General features: G+C 23.3%; 1 protein-coding gene across 6 annotated transcripts in view; it reads right to left on the bottom strand.

Annotated features, from left to right (window-relative positions):
* The window catches only part of LOC126904583 (serine/threonine-protein kinase grp), a 23031-nt gene extending 12715 nt beyond the window's left edge, over window positions 1-10316 (bottom strand). Inside the window, exons 1-6 of one of the 6 annotated variants that reach the window (XM_050683722.1) lie at window positions 10012-10315; window positions 7138-7215; window positions 2157-2380; window positions 2025-2089; window positions 1844-1969; window positions 1634-1766 (exon numbers count right to left, since the gene is read on the bottom strand). In XM_050683722.1, the coding sequence (XP_050539679.1) occupies window positions 1634-1766; window positions 1844-1969; window positions 2025-2089; window positions 2157-2380; window positions 7138-7202 (613 nt within the window). In that variant the 5' untranslated portion in view covers window positions 7203-7215; window positions 10012-10315. Of the gene's footprint in view, window positions 1-1633; window positions 1767-1843; window positions 1970-2024; window positions 2090-2156; window positions 2381-5108; window positions 5187-7137; window positions 7216-8140; window positions 8438-10011 lie in introns of those variants that run through there. The other 5 variants (XM_050683721.1, XM_050683720.1, XM_050683718.1 and 2 more) reach the window with 5 other exon arrangements.
* Between the last annotated feature and the right edge of the window lie 556 nt (window positions 10317-10872).

The following is a 10872-nucleotide window of genomic DNA, read 5'->3' as shown; positions in this document are numbered from 1 at the left end:
AAATTTTTTCCGCAATTTTTCCTTTGTTGACTGGCCTAGATGTCAATTTTAAACTTGTAATTGAGCTAAAAGTTATGGTAATATATTCAATTTATTTTACTATAAACTTTCATAAATCTTTATCAAAAATTTTTCATCAACTTTAAAGAACCAAAAAAATAGGTTAAAATTGAAAATTTGGACTGATTATTTTTAACATATTAAAAATCAAATCAGTAATAATTTGAAAACAAATTTTTTTTTTTTTTTAATTATTATTTTATATATAATTAGTAATAATATAAAAAAATTAGAAGTGATAGAAAAAGTCTAATTGCACATTTTAAAACAACGCGAAAAGTTAATTTAGAAAAGTATATGTTTGCTTCTGATGAAAATTCCTTGTAGTCCAGTGCATTTATTTATAGTAACAAACAGTTGGTATTGAAAATTATTTTATCAAGCCCTTTAAATTTTTATACACGTAAAAGTAAAACAAAATATAACTTCTTTATTATTTTTATAATTTCTCCGTTTAAATTACAATATTAAATTATTGAATATCAATTTCATACTAAATTTAATGATTATATTTAGTATTTATTCATATATTATATTTTAAAATCAAAGAACTACTAATCAGGATATAATTAAAGAAATAAGAGTTGATGTTGCTTTTGGAATAATCCACCAATTTCCTACTTTAAATAAAAAAAAATTTGGTTAAATTTTTTTCTGCTATTCGCCAAAATTACTCCTTCGTTGACTAGAATAAATCATTAAATTGAAAATTTTATGAGAATTAAAACAATGTTATTTTTAAGATTAATATGCAGTCAGGAAATTTTATAATTACTATTTACAGTATATTTATCAGAAAAACTCATTATTTTTTTGCATTTTTATTGTAATAGCGCATTTAAATAGAAATCATAGTAATCATTTCTAAGTAATTTTTGGTATTTAAAAAGATTCTAAAATTAAAATATCCAGAACTGAATTAATTTAAAATGATTTACTTTAACAAAAATAACCAATAAAAAAAAAAACACATCATAGTAAAATTAATACCTTCTCTTCGCATCGAAGCTAAAAAAGTGGTTAAAAAGACCTACTCAATAGCGTACTATAAAATTTGATTATAATTGTAAAAATCCATTGTTAATTCAGGAGAAACTAACAATCATTTTTTTTAGAAATTATTTATATAGCAACATGTTACCAAAAATGTTTGAATATTATAGTCTAGTAGTTGCACACACAAATACAGTAAAAAAATTATTAAATTACAAAGTAAAATGATTTAATTTTGTAGTTTATATATATATATATAAATGTACAGTTTTTTTTTAATGTAAGGAAAAGAGTTTCTCTTGATCATAACAATCAATCAATTCTTTTACATATTGAACAACCTGTTTGAGAATTCTAAAGTTAAAACGAAACTCTAGAAATAATCCTCTTTTCTTTCAATCTAGAGAAAAGAAAAGAGACTGCTATTTTACCATGATTAAATGTTAAAAGAGGGTAGATTAGAACCTTAATTAATTATGTTACTAGGGACTTATTAAAATTGTCCTTCTTACTAAATTGGTTTGGAAAAAGCATGGTTGTTTTAAATGTCACTTTAATACTATATTAAAACAAAATATACCTCCAGCTAGCATTGAGACAAGAATTATACCACATGACCATAGATCAGAAGGTTCAGCTTGATATGGACAATGTGACAAAACTTCTGGTGCTAAGTATGGACGAGTACCACAGCTATTTTCAAGTTTTCGGCGCTATCAAAAAATAAAAATTGAATATTAATTATAATTAAATTTAATAACAATTAATACACAGTTCAACGTTTATCTACTTTTCCATTACACATAAACATTGTTGCAAGTCCAAAATCACTGATTTTTAAATTGCCATGTTCATCTAATAATAAATTTTCTGGTTTTAAGTCTCTATGTGCAATACCATTATTATGTAAATAGTCCTAGTAAAATTGAATGTTATTTATTTAAATATTCACATCTAGTTATGTGACTTACTACACCATCAATTAATTCTTTAAATAGTTTTTGTGCATCAGACTGTGGCATCCCAACATCTGGTTCTAATGAAACAAACTAAATTTAATTACTATAATAATTCTTAATAATACTGAAAATATGAAAACAAACCTATTCTATCAAATAACTCTCCTCCAGAAGCATATTCTAAAAATATGTAAAAATTATCCTTACTATATCTTTGTCCAAAATATTTAATAATACTAGGATGTTTTAAACGACAGTGTATAGTTGCTTCTTTTTTTACCATTGATATGGCATCAGGATAATTTTTTAAATCTATCACTTTCATAGCCACAGTACTATTTGTATTTCGATTTATCAAAAGCTTCACCCTAAAAATTTTAGGCAGTTACTATTTGAAAAATATATAAATTAAATAAAAAATGTATATCTCTAAGAGTAACTGTAGAGCTAGTTTCAGATCGCTGTGTCTTAATGTGTAAGTATTGAAATTCTATTTTATACTACTGGAGCTGTACAGGTTTCCTGTTTTAATATGACAGTTTAATTTCTTGGTTGAAAGGATGTTAAAAATATTTTATTTAGTATAACAAAAACCACAATACAGGGTGGCCCACCACTCATTGACAACTTAAATAACTTTTGATCCAGTTAATATTTTTAGTTGATTTTTTTTTTAAATAATAATTATACGTTAGGTCTATACCTATATCTCAATAATTAATTTTTTTACATTTTATTAAAAATATTAATTATTTTTAAATTTTAAATAAAATGTCAAAAAAAATAATCTAAGATAGCTATTTTGTAGAGTAGAATTTAAGAAAATTTTTAGTAAAAAAATATCTTATTAATATTCAGTAGTAAATATTCTGTAGCGTTTTGAAGTTTGTAAAAATTTGAATTTTCATGTACTATTTTACGGTAATAAACATTGAAATACGTATTGAGAAAAGGACAGAAGAAAACGCTATCTTTTCATGATTACTGTGTATACATATGATGATAGTGTGTATACATTACAAACTTGGCATTAATACCATGATAAGAAATTAGATAAGGCAATTATTACTTATCACTCTCATTCAAAAGTATATTGAAAAGATAGCGTTTTCTTCTGTCCTTTTCTCAATACGTATTTCAATGTTTAATACCGTAAAATAGTACATGAAAATTCAAATTTTCACAAACTTCAAAACGCTACAGAATATTTACTATTGAATATTTTTAAGATATTTTTTTACTAAAATTTTTCTTAAATTCTACTCTACAAAATAGCTATCTTAGATTTTTTTTTGACATTTTATTTAAAATTTAAAAATAATTAATATTTTTAATAAAATGTAAAAAAATTAATTATTGAGATATAGGTATATACCTAACATATAATTATTATTTAAAAAAAAAATCAACTAAAAATATTAACTGGATCAAAAGTTATTTAAGTTGTCAGTGAGTGGTGGGCCACCCTGTATTTATTTTTTTCTTCAAATTACTCATACTTTATCTTTTTATATACACCATTATATAGAAATAAAATTTTATTTTAATGAAACTTTGAAATACTACAAATTAATGAGCCCAATGAAAAAAAACAATAAATTATAAAAGGAAGACAAAGATTTAAGATAATTTGAAACTGTTTCTAACAGTCACAGTTACAGAGTAACAGATGTCCCACTCACTCATAAAATTAGAAAATAATAATAATCAATTCCCTGGATTGAAGATATCCATATTTTACAAAGAGTATCAGAATTAACTGTAGATTTTAAATTCTTTCTAATTTTACCACAAAAAAACATGAGTTATATATTTCTGTGTTCATAAAGACTTCCAAATTAAGTGTAAAAAAATAATATTATGCTTGTGATCACTTCGGTTGTGTCTACAAGTGTGAATTTATTTATGTATTTTTATAGATATATTATGTCAAAAGTGTATGTGATGAACCTAAAAAAACTGGCAGATTTAAAGAAAGAAATGCATATGAAAATTACCGAAGTGAATACATAAATTTGTAAATGTTCCCATCAAAATTTTGTAGAGCTAATTCATGCTTGTAAACACTGTTGTGTAGTCCCTAGTTTTATATATTAAAGAGGTGGGCAAAAACTGCCCATGCACTAAAACCTTTAGGTCCATTTTATGCATCTCATATAGATTATATTAATTCAGTTTCTTTACATAAGTGTTTCCTCCCAAGTGTTTTTATCATTATTTTTATACCTATCACTATACACAAAGTGATTTGGTTATAATTAACCACTCTATAACTCAAAAATAAATACAGTATTGGAAAAACAATTTTTGATTTTTTTTAATTACATATAATTCTTGTATTATCAACTAATATTTACCCTTAATCATCCTTTATAACTTAAAGGAAAGTTAACTTTATATTATTAAATAGCAACATACATAATCATGTAGTGGTATAACAAAAGAAAATGAAAAATAAATCTTGCAAAAGTAAGAGAAAAAAGGTCATAAGATCATCACTATGTAAGGTATAATGAGAGTTGCTAAGAAGGTGCTATTGAGTTATGATGATGTGAAAAAGGTGGAAAGAGTATTTTGAAAAATTACTGAATGAAGAGTATACAAAAGAGACATTAAAGGATATCTCATGGTACGAAGGACTGGTAGATTTTATTCGAGAGAAAGAGGTATGGGAGGCTGTGGCATAGTCTTTCATACTTAAGTATTATTAGTATTACTCTGTTAGGTCTTTATTAACATAATGTTATATAATTTTGTTATTTTTTAATAATATTTAAAGAAATTAAAGACCTGGAGTAATTTCTAATACATCTTTTACTAAAGACTTACTTATTAGTAAATCTTAAAATATATAAGTAAAAGTGAAAGTTAAAAATAAATCTAAAAAATAATCTATGAATAGTATATTTTCAACACAATAAAATATTATAAATAATATATTCAAGTTGACTAACAGATCTTAAAGTAGGACTTGAATTTTTCTGATGTCATTTTAAAAATAAAGAAAAAAAAATGTACAAACTTTTTTGATTTAATCAAAAGATACCAATTTTACATAAAAAAAAATATTTAAACTAAAAATAAAATTTAACATACTCTCCGAATGTTCCTTCTCCCAAAGTTTGTGCTATTGACCATCCTTCAACAAATTCGGCGCTCATTTATTTTCTTTAACTTAATAAATTTTTAATTAATTAATTACAAATCTAAATCATAATATTAAAAATTACAGATATTTTTTCTTTTTATTAATACCANATATTTTTTTACTAAAATTTTTCTTAAATTCTACTCTACAAAATAGCTATCTTAGATTTTTTTTTGACATTTTATTTAAAATTTAAAAATAATTAATATTTTTAATAAAATGTAAAAAAATTAATTATTGAGATATAGGTATATACCTAACATATAATTATTATTTAAAAAAAAAATCAACTAAAAATATTAACTGGATCAAAAGTTATTTAAGTTGTCAGTGAGTGGTGGGCCACCCTGTATTTATTTTTTTCTTCAAATTACTCATACTTTATCTTTTTATATACACCATTATATAGAAATAAAATTTTATTTTAATGAAACTTTGAAATACTACAAATTAATGAGCCCAATGAAAAAAAACAATAAATTATAAAAGGAAGACAAAGATTTAAGATAATTTGAAACTGTTTCTAACAGTCACAGTTACAGAGTAACAGATGTCCCACTCACTCATAAAATTAGAAAATAATAATAATCAATTCCCTGGATTGAAGATATCCATATTTTACAAAGAGTATCAGAATTAACTGTAGATTTTAAATTCTTTCTAATTTTACCACAAAAAAACATGAGTTATATATTTCTGTGTTCATAAAGACTTCCAAATTAAGTGTAAAAAAATAATATTATGCTTGTGATCACTTCGGTTGTGTCTACAAGTGTGAATTTATTTATGTATTTTTATAGATATATTATGTCAAAAGTGTATGTGATGAACCTAAAAAAACTGGCAGATTTAAAGAAAGAAATGCATATGAAAATTACCGAAGTGAATACATAAATTTGTAAATGTTCCCATCAAAATTTTGTAGGGCTAATTCACGCTTGTAAACACTGTTGTGTAGTCCCTAGTTTTATATATTAAAGAGGTGGGCAAAAACTGCCCATGCAGTAAAACCTTTAGGTCCATTTTATGCACCTCATATAGATTATATTAATTCAGTTTCTTTACATAAGTGTTTCCTCCCAAGTGTTTTTATCATTATTTTTATACCTATCACTATACACAAAGTGATTTGGTTATAATTAACCACTCTATAACTCAAAAATAAATACAGTATTGGAAAAACAATTTTTGATTTTTTTTAATTACATATAATTCTTGTATTATCAACTAATATTTACCCTTAATCATCCTTTATAACTTAAAGGAAAGTTAACTTTATATTATTAAATAGCAACATACATAATCATGTAGTGGTATAACAAAAGAAAATGAAAAATAAATCTTGCAAAAGTAAGAGAAAAAAGGTCATAAGATCATCACTATGTAAGGTATAATGAGAGTTGCTAAGAAGGTGCTATTGAGTTATGATGATGTGAAAAAGGTGGAAAGAGTATTTTGAAAAATTACTGAATGAAGAGTATACAAAAGAGACATTAAAGGATATCTCATGGTACGAAGGACTGGTAGATTTTATTCGAGAGAAAGAGGTATGGGAGGCTGTGGCATAGTCTTTCATACTTAAGTATTATTAGTATTACTCTGTTAGGTCTTTATTAACATAATGTTATATAATTTTGTTATTTTTTAATAATATTTAAAGAAATTAAAGACCTGGAGTAATTTCTAATACATCTTTTACTAAAGACTTACTTATTAGTAAATCTTAAAATATATAAGTAAAAGTGAAAGTTAAAAATAAATCTAAAAAATAATCTATGAATAATATTTTTTCAACACAATAAAATATTATAAATAATATATTCAAGTTGACTAACAGATCTTAAAGTAGGACTTGAATTTTTCTGATGTCATTTTAAAAATAAAGAAAAAAAAATGTACAAACTTTTTTGATTTAATCAAAAGATACCAATTTTACATAAAAAAAAATATTTAAACTAAAAATAAAATTTAACATACTCTCCGAATGTTCCTTCTCCCAAAGTTTGTGCTATTGACCATCCTTCAACAAATTCGGCGCTCATTTATTTTCTTTAACTTAATAAATTTTTAATTAATTAATTACAAATCTAAATCATAATATTAAAAATTACAGATATTTTTTCTTTTTATTAATACCAAAACAAGGAAATCACTCAATTTATTAACAAATGAATCATTGTATATAAATTATAATTTATTATTAAACATGTAAAATTTACATCAATTGCTAAGAGTGGAGTCAGAAAAATTTAAAGAATCCCATTAAATATTCTATGCAATATCATGATAATTGTAACAAATAAAAATTTTGGAATTTCAATGATTTTCTGGGTTTTTAAAACAATCAATGTCAATCATGAATTTTGTTAAAAAAATATTAAAACAATTAATTAAAAATAATAAATTTCTGTTTTTCCATAATTTTTTTCGTCTGAGTAATGAGTATAATATATATTTTATGTATATTTATTCTACTAAGTATGGTATGATATTTACTAAACTAGCTTAAACATTATAGTTCTTTAAATAATAAAATTCATTATCTTTATCAAAAAAATATGTAATATTTTGTAACACAATTCCTAAAGCAACAACAAAAAAATCACTACATTAAATAAATAATCATATGTTAAAAGGAGTTTAACACTACACAATAGACCATTAGTAATGTCTCAGTTAAATGAATATTCAGTGTAAGCAATACTGTTTTATCAAGATAAAATTTTGAAATAGTCATGTTTTTAAAATGTAATAAAAAATAATATTGATTTTTAATGGAAAATTTACATAACTCTTTTTATTAATAAAATTTAATAACTTTTAAATTTTAAATTTCATTTAGAGCAAGAATGACCAAAGAATACTTTAATCATATTACTCCAAAATAATATATATTAAGTCAGTAATAATTCTTATGATACGATTAGATAAATAAATAAGCCCAGTAAAATAATTTTAATAACATCAAGTACGATCTTACCTTTAATGATCAAGTTAGAATAAAAGCACAAATATAAAAATGCAACTGTAAGAAATACACATGTGATTATTATTAAATTTTTAAGCACACAATGTCAATATTAAAAAATACTAGAATTAAAATGAGACATAACAATTATATCCGTTAACTCTTTTGAGTTTTAAAAGTGTAACCTTAAACTTTAGGTTAAGCACGGCTGGTAACACGAGATCCTAAATAAAAACATTAAATTATATATATAAAGGTTATGTCGTTATCAAACTAAGTTAATTAACAAATTATGATCTTGGACACAGATTACGATTTTATCTATATTGGCAACCGATTTTTTGTTAATTTATACCCGTAAAGATAGCGCTATATATCCTCTCGGAAATATTAAATATTTAATAATAATTGTCCAGTTAGCTGATATTCAAGTAATAGTCACGATTATTGATGTACGGCTAACACCGTTAGGGTAAATTAAGATAAGAACCAGTAATTATTAAAAGGCGATTGCTTATTTGATTTAAATGAAACTTTTCGTTTTAAATACGAATTCGATGAAACATGTGTTTTTAATTTTATTAATATTGATTTAAATTTGACTATTATTTATTTTTTTTAATTTTCTCTTAGTGTTGAAAATCTTAACTTATTGCATAACAATTCTCGCTACCGATTTGTCCACTATCAAGATTTTTATATTATTTGGTGTTTAATTTGTTAACTTAACAGTATTCAAGTTTAAATGAGATATTTATTAATAATTACACATTTTATAAGGTTTTCATGTATAAAATTAGTAATTTATTTTTTTCAAATATACAATGAAATATTAAAAAAAAAAACAAATTTTAAAAATATATAAATTAAAATGTGGGTAATATCTTACAACACACAATTATTTAAATGGCGGTAGACTTTTATTAAACAAAATTATAACACTAAAATAGACGTATAAACACTAAAAGAAAATATATGTATATACAGTAAGGAAAAATAAAATAATCGAAGTAAACATAATACACGATGACAACAGCGGCGGGGTGTAGCGGTCGTGTAGCGTATCGCGGACTAGACAGTCTGAACTGAACTAACTCACTGACTGATTCTTCCGATATATATATAGCTCCGATAAGGCTCTCGCTAATTCTAGAATATTCTATACCCGCGTAGGTTATCTTATGGCGTTATCGAAGTTTCTCGAAGGTTTTTGATAACGAGAACATTCGAGAATATTCGTTGCGTATGTTTTGGTCGCTACAAAAATATAATTTAAAATATATAAATTTTAAAAACAAATATTTTAGAAAAAAATATTCAAACAAATAAAGCAATTTTAACCAAAATTCAGATCATTAAAAATTATAAAATAAGAAGTTAAGATATGTTCAACCTATAAAAATATTAATGTCCTCTTAGAATCTTTAATTTATCTGCGAAGCCCATCTTATGAAATTTTGACTTCAAGTTAAATATTCTAAAAAGTTTACTATGTATTAAAGTTATNACTACATTAAATAAATAATCATATGTTAAAAGGAGTTTAACACTACACAATAGACCATTAGTAATGTCTCAGTTAAATGAATATTCAGTGTAAGCAATACTGTTTTATCAAGATAAAATTTTGAAATAGTCATGTTTTTAAAATGTAATAAAAAATAATATTGATTTTTAATGGAAAATTTACATAACTCTTTTTATTAATAAAATTTAATAACTTTTAAATTTTAAATTTCATTTAGAGCAAGAATGACCAAAGAATACTTTAATCATATTACTCCAAAATAATATATATTAAGTCAGTAATAATTCTTATGATACGATTAGATAAATAAATAAGCCCAGTAAAATAATTTTAATAACATCAAGTACGATCTTACCTTTAATGATCAAGTTAGAATAAAAGCACAAATATAAAAATGCAACTGTAAGAAATACACATGTGATTATTATTAAATTTTTAAGCACACAATGTCAATATTAAAAAATACTAGAATTAAAATGAGACATAACAATTATATCCGTTAACTCTTTTGAGTTTTAAAAGTGTAACCTTAAACTTTAGGTTAAGCACGGCTGGTAACACGAGATCCTAAATAAAAACATTAAATTATATATATAAAGGTTATGTCGTTATCAAACTAAGTTAATTAACAAATTATGATCTTGGACACAGATTACGATTTTATCTATATTGGCAACCGATTTTTTGTTAATTTATACCCGTAAAGATAGCGCTATATATCCTCTCGGAAATATTAAATATTTAATAATAATTGTCCAGTTAGCTGATATTCAAGTAATAGTCACGATTATTGATGTACGGCTAACACCGTTAGGGTAAATTAAGATAAGAACCAGTAATTATTAAAAGGCGATTGCTTATTTGATTTAAATGAAACTTTTCGTTTTAAATACGAATTCGATGAAACATGTGTTTTTAATTTTATTAATATTGATTTAAATTTGACTATTATTTATTTTTTTTAATTTTCTCTTAGTGTTGAAAATCTTAACTTATTGCATAACAATTCTCGCTACCGATTTGTCCACTATCAAGATTTTTATATTATTTGGTGTTTAATTTGTTAACTTAACAGTATTCAAGTTTAAATGAGATATTTATTAATAATTACACATTTTATAAGGTTTTCATGTATAAAATTAGTAATTTATTTTTTTCAAATATACAATGAAATATTAAAAAAAAAAACAAATTTTAAAAATATATAAATTAAAAT

The sequence above is a fragment of the Daktulosphaira vitifoliae genome, unplaced genomic scaffold (genome assembly GCF_025091365.1).
Source record: "Daktulosphaira vitifoliae isolate Bord-2020 unplaced genomic scaffold, ASM2509136v1 Scaffold_4, whole genome shotgun sequence".
In the NCBI taxonomy this organism is placed as follows: domain Eukaryota; kingdom Metazoa; phylum Arthropoda; class Insecta; order Hemiptera; family Phylloxeridae; genus Daktulosphaira; species Daktulosphaira vitifoliae.
Note: the sequence above shows the minus strand (reverse complement) of the source record. Positions and strands in the feature narration are given on the sequence as shown.